At 38.8% G+C, this 18,591-nt stretch overlaps 1 protein-coding gene across 2 annotated transcripts in view; it reads left to right on the top strand.

Moving 5' to 3' along the window:
* Window positions 1-2,302: 2,302 nt before the first annotated feature.
* Window positions 2,303-18,591, top strand: part of LMO3 (LIM domain only 3 (rhombotin-like 2)) — a 50,381-nt gene continuing 34,092 nt past the window's right edge. Inside the window, exons 1-2 of one of the 2 annotated variants that reach the window (XM_012732813.1) lie at window positions 2,303-2,711; window positions 7,850-8,063. In XM_012732813.1, the coding sequence (XP_012588267.1) occupies window positions 7,858-8,063 (206 nt within the window). In that variant the 5' untranslated portion in view covers window positions 2,303-2,711; window positions 7,850-7,857. Of the gene's footprint in view, window positions 2,712-2,805; window positions 3,009-7,849; window positions 8,064-18,591 lie in introns of those variants that run through there. The other variant, XM_004693239.1, reaches the window with a different exon arrangement.

Genomic DNA, 18,591 nt, shown 5'->3' on the forward strand with positions numbered 1-18,591 from the left:
CTCTCTCTCTCTCTCTCTCCCTCTCTCCTTTCCTCACCCCCCCTTCTCTCTCTTCCCCCTACCCCCCACCCCTGCTTGCCAATACTAGTGTGGGGAAGATGGTAAAATTGAGAGGCACAGGAAGATAGGGGGACAAGGGGGGGAGTGCAATTAGAGAACTGGGTGTTTGTACCTTAAAAAAAAATAAGGTGACAAAGTGGTTAATGTCTTTGCAGGTTGGTGTTGATATCTCGAATCTTACTGCCACAGTCCAAATAGAGTACTAATTACTGCGAATGATGTCACCGTAGGCAGAGGAATAATCCCATCATTTAATTAGTTGAATGATTTAAACAAAGATTTGCATAGATGCACTAATCAGTTGCCATGAATTACAGAGCAGCAGTTGCCAGCGAGGGGTAACAGATCATACAGTTGGAGGGAAAAAAATCTCATCTCCTTGAACATAATTAATTTAATTGTCCTCATTAGCTGTACCATTTGTTTTGATTTTATTTCTCCCTTTCCCCACACATACTTCTCCCTCCCTCCCTCTTTTCTTCTTCTCAGTACATTGGCTGAGAGAGAGAGAGAGAGAGAGAGAACCTCTTGCTCTCTCTCTCTCTCTCTCTCTCTCTCTCTCTCTCTCTCTCTCTCTCTCCCCCTCTCCCCCTCTCTCCCTCTCTCCTTCTCTCCCTCTCTCTCTGGGTGTTTTCAGAGTGGCAGGAGCTGAGGTAGGGTACATCAGCAGGAGCTGTGTGAATGGGTGGGGTGCATGCATGCCTGCTCAGACTGGCTGGAATAGCCAAACTTAAGACATCTGCCCATGTCCAGAACAAATCAGCTGACGGGATTCTTAGTAACCTGCCGTCTGTGACTTTCGTTATTTTTCAGGTTAGTTCTGAGTTTTGTTGCCTTTTAGAGGGAGAAGGTAGCAAACTACATGCTCTGTTATTATGAACCTTTAAAAAAGGAAAGGGATAAAAAAATAAGTGATCAGTCTGTGCTCTTTTATATCAAGAGAAGCATAATAGAACCTAAGCATTTGTGCAGAAGGGGGTGCTTTGAATTTACTTAGTAATACCTAGATTAAAACTAATGATACTGAGAAGAAAAAAGTTGGTTGGAGTTCAAAATTGGATTCCTTTTTGACCCTTAAGACATGTCAGCCAGTGTCGCTCAAACTTGGATTATTTTTTAGCTTGACCTTTGATAGGGCTGGTGAGGATGGTGTAATAATTGCTAAAAAGAAAGGATGACTTTGAAGTTAAACAACTTAGGAAAATGAGATACGGTAAAGTTACCAGTGGCCTTCCTCCAGTCAAAGTAAAGTGAAGAGGAGAGGCGTTTGGGGAGAAAGGGACCGATTTCAAGGAAAAGAGATATTCTGACAAGGCCTCTGAAGTCCGTGAAGACAGAGCAGTCATAATAAACTCAGTGGCTGTTTAACCAAGTTTGTCTTGAAAACCTGCTTCCCCTTGGTGCCCTTGGGTTATTTTTTTTCCACTCTAGTGTATGAATTTTCAATTGTATGCAATTCAGAGAATTTCAGGAGGTGTTTCAGAAGAGGGTGGGAGAGGGCTCAGGACTGTGAACAAGTTCACAGCTCCAGTGGTGGGTTGGCTGGCCAACGGAGGCAGGACGCTAGGCTGGCCAGGACCTGGCTGGCTGGGTGACCTGCCCAGGGGAGCAGTGACTTCAGAGAGTTCATTCTTGGAAGTCAGAGTCCAGGCACTGACTGCAGCCAGCTGCTCCTCCCCCAGACATGTCTTAAAGCGGAGAGCTGTGAGCTTTTCTAGTTTATTGTGGTAGCAGTTTGATTCCCTTGCTTTTAATTTCCATAATTGGTAGCTTCAGAAATGGCTCCGGAAGGCAATTTGCTTTAAATATGTCCACCTATGCCAAACTGCCGTGGTTATGCTAGGAGTTGTACCCTTTGCCTCTGGAGTTCTTTCTCAGGACTTCTGTTGGACCGGTCCAGAAGGTAGGGTCCTTCCTGACTCGACTTCCAAGAAGGTCACTTTTTGCGCACAGGGTCGTCCCCAGCGTTTGCGAGTAGAGCAGCCTATGCTTGCGGTTGTGCTGACTGCTCTCGCAGGCTTGTAAATTTTCACCCTGGGAAATTAGCAACAAAGCCCGATCTGTCTCGTGGTTGCTTTGCACTTTCCGAGGGCGGCTGTACTTGACTGAGCTGCAGAACAGGCACACGAGAGCGAGAGCGAGGGAGCCTGCAAGAGAGGGAGGGAGAGAAGAAGGGGAGAAGAGGGGAGGGGTGGGGGCGAGAGGTAAATAGTCTTAAATCGGAAGGGAGCTGCTTCTCTGCGGTCTTGACAAGCGCTGCCTGGGCTCCGCCGACTCAGTAATAACTGAGTGACCTTTTCTTTGGCTGTATTATGTCTGGCTGGGAAGGGATTGCATTTTGCAGCTGAGAGCCGGGGCTTCCTTCAGCTCCGCTCCTCGCGTGCTGCTGGGGTAAGTTGTCTTGAGCCAGGACGGAGACACACAGCTTGGACTGCATTGCCTAAAAGGAGGACACCTGTGGCTCAGATGCGGTCAACACCATTACTTGAAGGATCCTCGAGGACCTCATTATTTTAAACTTAAAAAATAGAGAATCCCTCCCCCCCTTTTTTTCAAACAATGCTTCTTTTTGACCTTTCCCAAGGAGAAGCGCTACAAAGCAGCCACTGTGCTTACTGAACTGCCTCCCCCTGTATCGCTTAATTGAGAAGGTAAGTGCAGCAACTGTGTACACACGCGGCGGCTTATTTGCGGTGTGTGTGTCTGCGGGTGCGCGCGTGCGTGTGCGGATGTGGGTATTTTTTCTTCCCCAGCCTCTCCTAATGAGGCATAAACTGGAGCTGCAGCTCAGCTCCGCACTGCAACTTTCAGTCGGGCTGCAGCTCTGCTGAGACGGTTTTGTTTAAATCATGTGAGGCTTCATTATTTTTATGATGAGACATGAAATAGATGCAGGCGGAAGATGTTGATGGAAGGAGGGAGCGCGGCTGCCGCGCGGCACGTCTCAAGTACGACTTGAGTGGCTAATAGTCAAAGTTCACGGTGAACTGCAGTATTTTCACACCCCTGACTCCTGGGGAGAGAGGGGCCCCGAGAGTTTGGAATTTGGAGTGTTCTTTCTGGTCCGGGCCCTGGGAGGGGAATTCTGTCCTAGATGGGTTTGTTCACCCCCTCCTCTTACTTGCCAGATCTGTGACCCCCTCTTCATTCCTCCCTACCTCCCCCCCCCCCAAAGAACTGCAATGACTGGCAATCTTTCCTGGTCGGTTGTTCACACAACACTCTGCCTTCTCTCCTGTAATGACAAAATGTTTGTCCTGAGTGATGGAAGAATGACTATTGGGGGCGGGAGATCTGGGGGATAAGTGGCCAGGAAAGAAGGGTTCTGGGGAACAAGGTGCCTCTGCCCTAATGGCTTGAGATTCAAACTGATGCAGCACGTTTTTACAGGGGCTACCCGGATTGCTGTTATGAAATACGAGTCAGATTTATGATCTTTTTCCTATTGAACATGATATGCTATGCTAACGCTGCATGTGACAGTTTAATCAAATCCATTTGTTACCACGAAGCTAAAAGGGGCCGCTGGGATTTTAGGATTACGGGCAGAGTTAAGGAAGCATGTGGCTTTGTCATTCGCCATCATTTTGCACACTGCCACACTGTGAGGGGCTCTGCGTGCGCCGAGGCTCGTCTGGCTGCCCTTATCCCTTCCCCCACCCCCTGCCGCTGCTCCGACCTGCTCCCAAAGTGGCTTCACAATAGTCGGTCCTCCGTGGCTGGCGCAGGCTGCAACCAGGTCCACACTTGAACCAAATCACGGAGACCCCCCTCCGCTTTTACCTTTGGGCTTGGTGCTCAATGCGAAGCTGCTGCAGCTCAGGGACGCCTAAGTCAACTCATGCAGAAAAAGGAGAAAAGTTTTGGTAAGGTTACATCTATCCTGGATGCACTTGCTGCGCTCCGCACTCTTGGCTGCTCAAAAGCCTCCCTGCTCTTGCGCTGCTTTTGTGTCTTTCGAAAAGATCCGAAATATTATTGTTGTAACTGCTTTGAAAGACTGCTGCTTAAACCAATTAATCTTGCTAGGTGCAACAAATACTGCTACATTCTTTGCAAATCATTCCTGTGTGGCTGCAAAGACCCAACCACAAAAGGCTGGAGCATAAACTCCGCAAGGGATTCTTTGTTAGAGTGTATGTATGTTTCTTATTTTTTTTTTTTTATTTTGCATGTGAGCTGCATCAAAATTGAACTCAGTCTTGCAAATCTCTTGTTGGCCTTTGCCAAGCACTAGCACTTTGCTGCCATGGTAACTGTAATTAAACTGATAAGAGTGGAAAAATGTCAGTATCTCTGAGCCTTGCAGCTGCATTGGAGAAAAAGGGAATCAAATTGGTTCCCAGCTCCATTGCTCAAAAAAGGGGAGGGGGTGATGGAAGGCTGGGGAGGGGGGCTGGGAGTTGAAGGGGCAGAACAGAGTTAAGCAGCTCCAGTGCCTGAGATCTGGGGACATCTATTTGCATTGTTGTCCCTTAGGGGGCTGCAGCCTGTGGGGATGCTCTGGGCCAGTGAACAGAGAGAAACAAGCTTTTAGGCCCAATCCAGTTCTCCAATGGGGCTGGGGGCTGGGGAGAGGATGAAGATGGTCAGGAGGAGGGAAAATCTTTTGTTTGGTACCTCTTGGCAATGGAAGGGCCACGTTGGCCAAATTCTTTTAATCTGTGTCACTGCTCCCAGCTGCAGAACCTGCACTCCCATTTTAGCATCTTCCTAAGGCACCTCATCTCTGCCAGCCCCCCTCTACGGACTCCCCCTTCCTGTGCCTTCTCCCAAATTGTTCTCTGTGAATCTTCCAACAGGGACAAAATGTTTTCCATTCAGTATGTGTAGTTAGTCCAAAAATATAAAAGACTGGGTCTGAGTGCGGCAAATCTTTTATTATGATTATTTTTTTAAACCCCTGTGTGTTGCGGAGTTGTGGTTACTTTGTGGTGTTAACTACTGAAGCTGAGACTGCGCGGATGGATGGCACAGAACAAGGGAACATAATGGAGCCACTCAAGCGTTAGGCAGCCTCACAATGCAATCCAGGCAATTAAAAGCTCACCAGAGTTTAAATGAAATGGTTCTACTTATTTCTGCACAGCACACTGCACGGGCTATTATTTATGTCTTTTTTTTTTAATTATGATTTCCCTTAAACTGTCAAATAACTCAGAATGGCAGGGTCTCAGAGGCAATAAGAATTTCCCTCAGAACAATTTACATGCCAATCTAAAACTAGTTATGAGTCCTGATGTGCTAGGTGCAACTTGTGAAATGTTTCACAGCTCCAAACACATAACTCTATCCAGACGTGTTCCTGGATTGGTGAAGGGGAGCTGCTGACTGCTTTCTGCCTTTCAGGCACTGGCAATGTGAAGAAACAAACTAGTTCCTTTCCTACAACTGAAAACTTGCATAGTATCAAAAATATTTCCTTTTTATCAGAAATGTGATGTTCTCTAAAAGAAAGTACCAAGATGGAGTATAAAATATCAAACTCCTTTTCTGCCCAAGGCCAACAGAATGTAAGAGTTTCAAATATTAATTGGCCTCTGAGTGCTAAATTAAAATGTCAACACAACAAAAACATTTTGTGAAGACAAGCAGGGTGGTGTTACTTTTGCCAAAATGTTGGTGTTGCCTGTCTTAGTTGCACAGCATTTGGAATAGAGATAGCTGACCTTCTAGGTTTGACGTGAGTAACACAACTAAGAGAAATAGAGCTACAAAAAAGGACTGTTTTTAAAGGATCTTGTGTAAAAAAAAAAAAAAGGAATAGCCTTATAAACTGGATAATCAGAATATCCACTCTGCGAGTACCACTGGCTGTTTTCAATAACATGGAATAATGTGGAATGCCATTTAGCAGATCCAAATGAGCCCCATCACCACCACCAGGTATGAAGTTTAGAGATACTTGGGTGGTTCTGTGCTCTAATGAAGGATGCAGTCTTTGTGGAACCTTGCTGGGAGAGGATAACTAGTTCTGATGAAAGAAACTTCATTTGTCCGAAGTTCTAGAGAGAAAGATTTAGCAGAGCTATCAAGAATATGACTAATCTACACTAGAACCTTATTCCTTTGAAGCAAAGGGACAGAGTGCAGGCTGCAGGAACACCACCTGCTCTTCTGTTCAAATCCAGCTGCTCTCCTGCAGCTCCCACAGCCAGGACTATACACAACCTGCTCAAGGAAAAGTCGCGCTGCTTTCGTTCTCCCTGTCCCTGCTCCATTACTCTGCCAGAGAAGTTATTTTCTAATAGAAGTTCAACAGCATGACAGTGTTATTGGCGATGCATTTTCTGTTTGTAGCCTGAAAAGTTTCTCAGCTCTGAGGGAAGGCCTTCACCTTCCCATGTGTCTCCTTATCAGTGTGATTAAAAAAGAAAGACGTGGAGTCAAGGGAGGTGAAACCTTCCTCCTCAGGTTTCCTCCTCTTCAGAGGAAACGGAAAACTGAAGACCATTTCCTAGGGGTAAGGAAGTATACCCCAAATGCTGGACAACACAGTCTGGTGTTTCTGTTCTTAAAACTGTGTCAGATATTGCTGTTTTGTATCCTTCTCCAAAGTTTAAACCTTTATGCCTTCGGACAGGAAGCAGAAGATAACAGCAGGACCTCTGGGCTGTGAGGCCACGGAGTCCAGTGCTCTACTGTCACTCAGCTTGGAGCCAGCTCCTGAGACCTAAAAAGGTCTCAGGATCAGAGTTTGTGAAATGAGGGGATTTGGACTGATGCAGTCTGCAGTGCTTAGAATGGCCATATGATACTGATGAGGCTCTGACTAGTTCAACTTCTCTTTTTTTGAGGGTGATATTTGACACTTAGGAAAGAAGAAACCCAAATCCTTTCATTGAAAAAATTTCAGCCAACTACACAATTCATAGAACTCGGAACACTCCTATTTACGCGGGAGCTGTAGCTTTAAAATACAGAAATGTGCCCACGCCTAGTACCTAAGGTGTATATAATCAGTGAATGTATTTATATGTATGTGTCTAATTTTGTATTCATTTAGATGTTATTCTCCCCCCTGCCCCGATATTTCTCCCCGCTAAGCTAAATGAACACATATTCATGGTGACAAATTATATAAGCCTATCCTTTCATTTAATATAAAAGCAGGTAGTATGTAGTTAAGTAATCTGACATTAATAGTGGTACTGATTCTTGTGAAAAGAAATACATTTTTTTTTAAATGTGATGAGTATTTTGAAAGATGGAGGGCACCAAAGGAAGTATTTACATGTGAACAAGTGATAAGGTTCTGTGACTATTCATGTATGCACTTAACTATGCACTTAACTATAAACACCCCAATTGCTAAAGAAGGCTAGTGTGACCCCCAGGAATGCATTCTCCTTCCACCATCAAACACATATTAAGTAAAAGATTTAATCAGTAAAGAAAAACTCATTTTGACTCTTACAGGTTTGCACAAAATAGTTTAATTCGTTCTTTTAAGATTTTAACCACGTACTCACATTCTTTCCCTTCTAAAGGAGCTTCTTTATATAGAAAATGGAGACACACTAAAATTACTTCATGTTATTTAACTTTATAGTATGTCAACTTCCCATTATATTATTACTTTATGTGACTTTATAGACATTTTCCTAAGGAGTTTATAAAGTGTGAGCCTTTTTGTTTGCAAAATTTAGCTTGATTCCAGGACAGCCCTGAAAGAGAAAGTCGAGCAGTCCTTGTAAAAGGCAGTGTTAACTATTTAACTTGTTTGAGCACTTTAGACATCTTTCCGTTCTTTCTTTAGCCCCAGCTCTCTGTTTTTGTCTTCCTTTAGGTATACAAATGCTCTCAGTCCAGCCAGACACCAAGCCGAAAGGTTGTGCTGGCTGCAACCGAAAGATCAAGGACCGGTATCTTCTAAAGGCACTGGACAAATACTGGCATGAAGACTGCCTGAAGTGCGCCTGCTGCGACTGTCGCTTGGGAGAGGTGGGCTCCACCCTGTACACTAAAGCTAATCTTATCCTTTGTCGCAGAGACTATCTGAGGTAGGAATTATCCTTGCACACCAGTGATGACTGGATTCCTTTTAAAATCCTTTTGTAAGTGTATCTTTTTTGTTTCATTTCCTTCACACCAGCTTACATCCCTGAAAGGTGTTGACCTGTCAGCCCTCTCAAGGTTGCCAGGTGCCTGTTGCGCAGAGGCCAACAGCCCACGTATCTGTCGAGTTCCATTTCACTGACAGGATGTTCTCTTTAGGGACAAGTTGTACCATGGCCTGTAGTGAAACTGCCAATTCATGTCAAGGATATACTGGGTAGAAATCAGTATACATTTGTTTTATTTTTTTTTTCCCTTTTAGAGCATAAGGGGCAAGGTAGGTTGAACATAATATAAAGTTATTCCGTATCTTCTGCTTCAGCATTCTCAAAGTCAGAAATTCTTAGCTGGTATTTATCAGAGCATATTTATGGTGCAGTTTCAAAACTTTCCGTGTGAGTAAGGCAAGTGGTCATTGTAAAGATACCAGTGAAGCAGGAGACTTGCCAGCAGCTTGATGGAAAATAACAGAGACGACCTCCGTCATGACGGGGATGGCCAAACAACAGCTTCAGGCCAGTGCAGATATTCTTTCTCACGAGGATATGGAACCAACTAACTGTACTTCTTAGCATTTAATACTCAACCCGTGAACTACTTAAGAAAAATTATTTTGCTTTTTAGGGAACTTTGTGGCTTGATTCAGCAGCAAATTACTTATATTAATAAAGTAGGCTCTATCAAATGAGAGAAATGATATATGGCATCATTTGGATTTTCATATTTGATATAATTAATCATTTTTCTAGTCTGACATTAAGCGATTTATTTTGAAATTTTTTCCCTTCTGCCACAAAGTTTATCAATCAACAGTAACTCCTTAACCACCTCAGACATTCTGGGAGGTGTTTGCTCTGGAATTTACTGCTTCTTAATATGTAAATCAGTTATTTCCAGTCCAATTCAATCTATACATATAAAAATATATCATTTGATTAATGGTAGTTACATAAGGGTGAATCAGTAATGTTTATCAGGTTCTACTCTTTCGCCTCTAAGGATTGCCTCCTCTGACAGCTGCTGACTAATTATGATCACTGGGCGCTGCTTCCAGTGCCCAGCTTCATGCCAGGTGCCAAGAAGGGGAAGTGGTTCTGGCTAACCAAGATCTCCCTCATTGCATGGCACAGCTAATCAGAGTCAACTTAGTGCGTGAATTCTTTTTTGGAATCCTGCCGTCTTTGAACTTTCCTCTTTGAAATAATAGTTTCTTCCTTCTTCATTGTGAATCACTCTCATTCCCATATAGTCTTTGTAGTTAATTCTAGTGACTTAACATTGCTTTATTGCCTTACCAATAAATAGTCATGGCTTTTTTATTTATTTTTAACTTTCATATTTGTTTGTAATGTCAGTGTGTCAGTACAGTTTGGTAGCAACAATTCCAAAACAAGTTAACATAATCTGGGCAAAATGAAAACATTCTATAATCAAATACAGAAAATGCTGAGAAAAATTTTTAAAAAGTCTCTTGAACTATCTGTATTTTTTATATCAAAAATATAAATTTATCAGCAAACAATCCCTGTGGCATGTTTAAAACTGTTTTATAGTTACCAGTATAATGGCTTGGTTGTTGGCATCATTGGGAGCCAAGTAATTTTAGGCTTGTTTTATTCTTCCTTATAGTAATAAAAATATGATGTTCCCAAGTCAATGTTCTGTTGAAAGGAATTTTTATCAAAATAGTTTTCATATCAGAAATCACTGTCACTGAAAGTGTATGCATTGTTTGTTTTTTATGATATCACTTTCTGTTAATGTCCGACAGACTCAAACTTTTTTATGCTTGCTATCTTATTTTTAAAAACCCTACTCCTAATATAAACCCTGGTCCAAATTACCAATATATTCATTTTTCGTAGTATAGTGTCCTCTTGAAAATTGGTCATTACCACATTAATGGCCAGTTGTTTTGTTAACAGCCTAAGGGTTGATAACATTTCAAACTAAGATGCTAACAATAACTTACCCTTTACTTACACTGAGGACTTGTTGATGTAACAGACTGCCTTGGTAACTGGTCATTCACCAACACTTAAAAACTGAAGGCGATGGGGAATTATATGTTTGTAAAACACTGTGTCATGTGTTCTAGACTACACAGAAGCTGCAGTATTAGTGTTAGTGTTAGTATAAGGTAGAAAGTTTATAATCCAATGAAGTTGGTCCATTATGTCCCTGGCAAATTGAAATGTATCAAATAGATGAACACAATCAGGCACATTTTATCTACTAATTAATTGCTTTGGGTATTTATTCAAAAATGTTTTTAGATGCCTACTCTGTGAGAAGCACAATTGAAGGCAATGGGTAAATGCAGCAAAAGGAAAAGAGAGGTACATTTAAAATGATTACTACCTAGCTGATTATAATTATACAAAATCTGTAATATGATTAGTGAACAAGAAGGATTCTGTGGCTATTTTCTGGAGCTTTGAAAATAGTCTAATTTCCCTCTTAGTTCAACCTGTTTCCTGTTTGTATTTTGCACAATCAATGCTTAAGTCCTTTTAAAATGGTGTAGTGTATGGTTTGGTCTTTCAGTGTTAGGTAATTGGTGTGAGAAACCAAACAAGTCATGAATGAATGACTTAAAAGGTAATGTTTCTCTACCTAAAACACTAGGCAACTATGTAAGAGTATAGGAGATGATAAATCAAGTTTCCCCGGACTAGTAAATCAATGGTAATAGTTAACATCGAGGACAGATAATTTTATCCTACTGAGATAAGAGTGGACATTTTTATGAATTATATCCAAATTCCTAGTTAATGTTTTCTCCCCCCACCAAAAAAAAAATACAAAAACCTTCCAGTGATGGACAGTGTTAAGTTCTGAATGTAACTCAATGTTGCTTTGAGCAGTGATAGTGATGTTAAGTTTTATATGTTCTTTGAATGACAACTACAAAAATTTAAATCATAATATATTTTCTTAAACATTATAAAACCTGCTAGTGTAGTAGATTTGATTTCTTTCAGATTTGTTCTCGTTTGTAGCCAGTTAACTGTACATAAGAAAAAGTACTGTCAATTCCTTTCAGAATGGTTCACTTTTTGTGAAAAGGCTGAGATCTCTTTTTTCCTGTAGAATATAAAATGGACAAATCTGAGAGAATTTGCCGACTTGTAAAATTTGCCAACTTGTTTCCTGTGTTCAGAAACACATTTGATAAAGGAACAGAAGTACTGACTTCTCAAAACTTCCCATATTAACATGTTTTCTCACTTGAACTATGAAGTCAGTGTGTCCATCAATATTATGTTTATGCCACCACCTAGAAATGAGTCTGTTAAAAATGTATCCATTTATCACTTTCTATTTCTAAATTTGGGTTTATGAAAAATTAGACATGGAAGCATTTTTAAACTAGAGTTTAAAACTAGCAGTAGATTCCAATTATTGTATAAAAATAGTGAAGTTTTAGTAACTATACCCAGGACTCTAGTTACTGCTAAACTGCCATCCTCATTTCAGTTTGAAAAATACAAATGAAGTAGCTATGATAAAAATCAGAGATTTCAAATTAAGATTTTCTGGCAAATGTTAAGCAGCCAGAACTATGAAAAAAATAACAAAACGCTTTAATTTTCATCTTGGAGGCAGTACAGGATATCAAAACCATTCAGGTTTATGGGGAATATTTTCTTATTTGCTGTTGCTGTTAAAGGCTGCAACTTCTTGTGTATTTTAAGCACCAAATCAGAAAAGCTGCATCTTGTGTCTCTGTGAATGGCTTCTTACTAGGGACTATTCAGAGCTACTTGCTGTGCTTTGTGCCATGAGCCTGCTTATAGCGCTTTTTTTTTTAGATGAAAAACTGAAAAAGCCTTAAATAAAATTTAATGCAGTTTTCTATTTTTATATGTGAGGATGATTTGTTTAAAATGAAACTACTGGGAAAGAGAGTTGTTTTATGCTTCACCATAGTTGTCAGTTAAAAAGGTTTGGAATTGCTATGCTGAGTACAGGTTTTGTGTGCTTTAATATAATAATACAGTAACTTTAAAATAGAAAGCAATGCATGGAGGGCATTAATAGCACTTTAATTTCATACTGATCAAACACAGTGCTTCTACATTTTTATATGAGGTTAAATTTATGTTAAGACATGGTTATGACCTTAAAAGTGAGTATGAATAGGGAATATTATTTATCTGATAGTGCACTGCAGATTTCCTTTTTATTATTGAATCAAATAGTCATTCTTTTTTTTTCATTGTCAACTGTTTTATATTAGATATCTGAAAATATTTTTCACAGAAAGCAAGTGTATTTTTATTTGAAAAAACACTTTGCATTCTTTTTTCAAAACTTAAAAACTTTTATATGGAGTGAAACTCTTCAAAGTTTTTTCTCTATGAGCTTTGAGTTTTCTTAATGCTTTATGAGTCATAACTTTTGTCATATCGAAATGTCTAATCTTCATGTTCTGAAATATTCTGCATATGAGTATCTTAAACTCCATGATCCGGTTAAAAGTACTATTATATCCCTTGTAAATTATCTTGTCTTATTTTTAGTTTACAGTTTTATAAAGCTATCTTAAGTTCATTTTTTCTTTATATCAGAGGAAAGTGTTACTGAATTATATTTCAAGCATTAAGAGTATATTCAGTTCACGAGCCAGTGGAAATCAGAAGTGATTTTGCTTTGTACAGTATTTTGGGAAAGTACCCTTCATTTCGTGTTGGTATGAATTCACATGATTAGTATTACTTTTTTTGTGTGTGTGACAACACTTTTGCGACAATTTCTGTTAAAAATATTTAATCTCCTTGTAGAGTTTACAAAATTAGCTGTCTTTAATTCTGTGATGCATCTGTTTTCAGTAAATGAGTATTTCATATAATCATTTTAGTTTTGTGAATTCCTGTATTGGTTTCAGACTTATAAAAATCGTATGATATTCACAAACATAGCCCTGCCAATATTAAAAACACAAAAAATACCTATTTCTTTATGATTTTAAGTCTTTATAAAGCATGAACTACATCACTCAGGATAGTTTTTACACAAATGATGGATAAGTTAAACATACCTGACTTAGCAGAAAAATATTCTGTTTCTACAAGTATATTTAGGATTAAGTGTATTTGGAAGAAGTAAATTTGAGAATTGCTAAAATTGCTTATTTTGCACTTTGTAAATACATAGAACTCTGGGAAAGAATCTCTATTTTTGATGGCCCTTAAAGTATATCAAAGTAAGCCAGCTTCTCATATAAACGCACCATTAACGTCATAATTTATTAAGGAATATCAATTTAAAATGTACCGAAATGGTTTTAATGAATTTTGTAAATGGTTTTAATGAATATGTACATTGAAATGTATTATGTAGTTTAGTTTTCTGCCTCACACAGAAGGAACATAGTCAAAAAGAACTGCACCAACAAAACCAACTGCAGTATTTTCCTTCGTTGTTATGTGAGGCATTGAAAACTTATTTTATTTGTCTTGAAAACATCTTCTCGTTCCTCTGGAATGTCTTCTATTTTATTCAAAATCACATCCTACAACTTCACCCCATTTTCCAATACTAATAAGTAGATGTTTCTCACTTTTATTAATGTCAAATATAAATTGTAAATGCAGGACAAGATCTTGGGGGGGGGGGAAGAGAAAGAATAGAATAGTAATACTCTAGTAGGTCAGATACTTTTATAAAACAGCATTTGCATTAGCCATGTTTCTTTAAAAAGTTATTTTACTTTTGTTTTTATTTTTTAGTTGGTTGATATTAGTAATTACTCCTCCTGAACGGTATTTCCCTTAAGCAAATAAAACAATCAATGTCCACATAGATGCTGCACATCCAATTAGAATCTATACCCGACCTTGGAATGAACATTTTGTTGTGATAGACTTTCACACTGTGGCAGATTTTGAAACATGAAATACAGATTCTTGATGCTAGCTAATTTTTTAGTATTGTAATCTACAGCACTGAGATATTAAATAGTTTTCACCTTCCTAAGAAGAAAGACAAGTTTTATACTACTACAGAATGCCTTCATTTATTCCTTTGTGGTTTTTCTCACCCAAATCTAATTTTCTCAGCTCATTGGAAGTTAAACTCTGTTCCATTTCTGTTTCTACTGTTGAAATGTTTGTTTTAATAATTAACTATACATCTCACTTTTTGAGGTATTTATAAGAAATTTATTTTGAAACAGGTTGACATTGTGAAGCAAGGAATGCGTTTAAATTTTCATTTTCAACTTTCAAGGCAATTCTTTTGTTTGCTGAGGTATTTTGTCTTTTATTATCAACATTAATGGATAACTTTTGTCTTGGGGAATTAGGACCTATGCGTAATCTTTAAAGGTATTTATCAAACAGATTTTCTATCTTTACAAACTACCCCCATCAGTCACCTGTACCATTTTTGGATTCTGCCCTATTTCATCAGAACTTTTCAATAGACCTTTCCATGCAATTTTATTCTGTTGTTATGTAAAGTTTTTAAGCCTTTCACTGACTTCTTTTCCTTCATAGTTAGTTTCCCATGTTGCAAAAATCTCTAGCTGTGGCTTTACTAGTTTAAAATAAAATCACACTTGAGATAAATCATCTTGAAATAGTCAGATGCATGATTTGAAGTTGGAAAATTAGCACTAAGCTTTTTTTTTTATTATTATTATTAAGTTAGATTCTAACCAGCATGTGTTGTTATGATTCAATTTAATATTAAAAACTCTCCAGCTGGGCTATTGGGAAAATAAAGGACTTTTAGGAATTCAAAGTTTATTTGCAGAAGAGTACACCAAAGCCTTATTTAAGTAAAAGTGCATCATCTACATTACATTAAACCATCTTATTAATAATAACTAAAACTTAAGTTTCAGTAAATGTAAATGTCAAATATAACAAAGATTAGTGAAGGGGCATGGAACTTCATAAAATGTGCTGATACTAGGATTTAACAGTAACCAAATGGTATCCAGAAAAATAAATTCCCATCTCTTTATTTTTTCTGTGAGATCCCAACAGGCAACTTTAAGAGAAAAAAATTTTTAAGATATTTTTAGTTTCTTCTTAATTCCTAAATTTTTTACAATACTGCTGGGGTTTCCTTATAGCTATTCAAAAAGAGATGCAAGCTACTTTAAAAAAATATTTATTTATTTATGCATACAGAACTAGGGTACAGGCCAGAGGTGCAGGGGCTGTGAGAAGATTCACAAGAGACAGAGGTGGGGGGGGGGAGCAGAACAGGCAGACCGAGGAAGTACACTGTACACTGTGGAGGGGAGCGGCTGGCTGGTCAGGTGAGGTCTGCCATGCCCTGTGGATCACCTCCTGGCATGGGATCTAATGCACTGAAGCTTCTGTGGCTAGCTTGCAATGTGTCCTACCCCACTGTGCCACCAGGGAAGGCCATGCGCTACTTTTAAAATTATTATTTCTTTTCCCTGTTTTCAAAAGATTATGAAAATAATTTTAAGTTCTTCACTGGACGGTATCCCTTTCAGAAAAAGAAGAAAAACAAAGCCGTAACAAGGCTGTTACACTTTCAAATACCTTAAGACATTGAGCAGAGCACTTAATCAACTTCCTAACAAAAATATATCATGGCCAGTACATACTACGGTGAGTAAGAGTGCATATTAGAGTGGTTAGTTCCTGTCTTTGCAGGGGTGGGTGAGACTGAGGTAGGAGAGGCAAATGGAAAAAGCATGATAACTGTAAAAACTAAATTTGAGTTTTAGTTTCAATAGACAGGTATATTAATGTTTGACAGGGGAGAAAGTCAATCTATACTGTGAACACACTCTTAAAACCTGTATTACATGTGGATATCCACCGAGGCATCACTTGTACTTTGAAACATATTAAGAAATTGTAAGTTATTGGGTAACCTTAAACTTACAAACTAGTATTTTCTGTGGCCATTTTTTAGTTGAAAGGAAAAAACTTTTAGAAAGGATCTGAGCTACAAAAATCTCTTCTCTTCAGTGCATATCCTTGCCAAGCAGATGGTCAGAGTTTGTATTTGAATACATGCTTTGCTTTCTCTTCAGCAGTTTAAAAATGAAACAACCAGGTAGTCACTTAATATTTGAGTGATGAAACTTCATTCCTGGAAATACGGAATGTACCCTATTTCCAATGAATTTTTTAAAATATTCATAGTTTTATAAAGATTAGCTAGGCAGTCCTTGAAAATTTGGGAGGAGCTTAGGGCAAGTTTTTTTGTTTTTTGTTTTTTTTTAAGGTGTATTTAGGGCCCTTTCTGGTGGCACAATGGGCTGAGGCACAGCACTGCAAGGCTGGCCACAGCCACTTTAGCACAAGTTCGTTCCCTGAACAGGGAAGTAACCCAAATGGCAACAGCAGACCTCTCCTGTCTCGCCCGCTGCTCCCCTCAGCAGTGTACTTCATCAGTCTGCCTATTCTGCTTCTCACTCTGTCTCTGATGAATCCTCTCACCATCCTTGCACCTCTGGCCTGTACCCCAGTTCTGTATGAGTAAATACATAAACCTTTAAAGGACCCTCCAGAGCAAGTTATTCCTCAAATTTTCAACAAGTTTTATTCTACACCATTATCTTTAAATAACTAAGCAAAATGCATGAAGTGTTTTAATTTAACCATGTTCCATGGAACCAATATAAACAATGAGAAGGGGTACAATGAGGAGAGATTGGAAATGTTTTTGAGAAGTAAGCTTATAAATAATAAATAAAAATTGGAATCTGTAAATTCCTTTTGTAAGCCAGTAGGCCTGTGATAAAGTTGAGCTTTGAACTTCCGAAGTTATGGATGCAGAATAAGATAGTTAATAGATAGAAGAGCTTTTGTGATGTTTGCATTGTTTCATCTCTTATGACAGACATCAGTAAGCTATCAACAGATGGGCAGCTGATGCCCCTTGCAAAATGCTTTTGCATCCTTGGTCCATTTTTCTATTCAACAAGTATTATTCTGTATACTGAGTACTGTACAAAGCCCATGGATTCAACACTGAATAAAATAAAGAAATACCACCTTGTAGAGCTTATATTCTAGTTGGGAGCCAGCAATCAACACATTATTATATTCAGAGATGAAAAACGGGAAAAAATAGACAATCTGAGAGGTTTGCAAACATTTAGGTGTGTGTGTGTGTGCATGCAGGTGCTCAAGAGAGATGGAGAAATAAGGATGTGGAAAATTAAACAGCATAGTCAGGGCAGTCAATTTGAGCTGCAAACAGTGTAAACCCTGAAGAAAGTGAAGGAGCTATCCAGGGGAGTAGACAGAAGACGGTGGGCACAGGGAACAGCTAGTACAAAGGTCTTAGGAGAGGAAGCTTTCTGAAATGTTTGAGGATGATCAAGGATGCTTATCATAGTTGGATGAGAAGATGAGAGCAGAAGAGAGAATTACAGGTGGCCACGAAGAATCATAGACCATATGGTGTTCCCCCATTGCGTTACCACCATGAACATCCCAAGGGCTCCTTTCTGAATATTCCCTAAAGAAGTGATAGCACTTCCATTGGGGAACTACTGTAAAATGGACTCAGTTAGGCTGCTATGAAGTCAGTAACATTTGAGATTACAGAACTCTTGTGCTAAATGAAACGGTTATTTTCCAATTACTACTTACTGGGAGATTTTCTTTTTTAATTTTTGTTTAACCTCAGTGGCAACCCTGTGAGAGCCTGTGGTAATTGTGAAGCATGTATCTCAAAATAGATCTAGCTGCAAATTCATGAGTGACAGTTGAGTTGCATGTTTATGTTGACACATCTACATGCATCTCCTTATGTGGTTGATGGCCTCATCATACGTGGTGATGTTTTTGTGTGAAATACACAGGGATGCCCATGTTGAGCTAGGGCTGCCACTGTATCATGTATGAAGATGACTTCATGGTCAAAGATGCCATGAAACTGTCCTGATCGTCACATAATTGGTATTTTTGAATAGTTAGGTAATAAAAATCGCAAACCTGAGGATTTTTCAGTGCCTGCCAATTTTCTACTCTTACAATGAGACTATCAGTTATTCTAGATCCGAAAGGTGATTTTTTCCCCATTATTTTTCAAATTGACACTGAGTGTTATTTAACTATTTCTAGTACAAAATATTTAAATAACTTATTTCCAATTAGCATAAAATATCCAACTCAGCATCTAGAGGAAATATATCAAAGGCATATTATTATTTACAACAATGTATCTGATCATAATTTAGATGAGACATGCTACCTAAGTATTCTATTTATATTTATTTTTTTCATCCTTCACCTAATCCCAGCTCACTTTTAGTTTCAAATCAAGAAGAGCTAATCAGTAATCTTCAAAATGAAAAGATTAACACTTATAATTTCTATGTACAAGTAGCCTTAACTTTTAATGATTAGAAAAGTCAAATTTAAATAGCCATATTTGTATTTATAAATGTGAAGGCATATTTGCATAACTTACATTAACTATAAATATATCTCAGTTTAGAAGTTTCCTGCATAGGACATGCAT

Source organism: Condylura cristata, unplaced genomic scaffold (assembly GCF_000260355.1).
Source record: "Condylura cristata isolate star-nosed mole 26May11 unplaced genomic scaffold, ConCri1.0 scaffold00036, whole genome shotgun sequence".
Classification (NCBI taxonomy): Eukaryota; Metazoa; Chordata; class Mammalia; order Eulipotyphla; family Talpidae; genus Condylura; species Condylura cristata.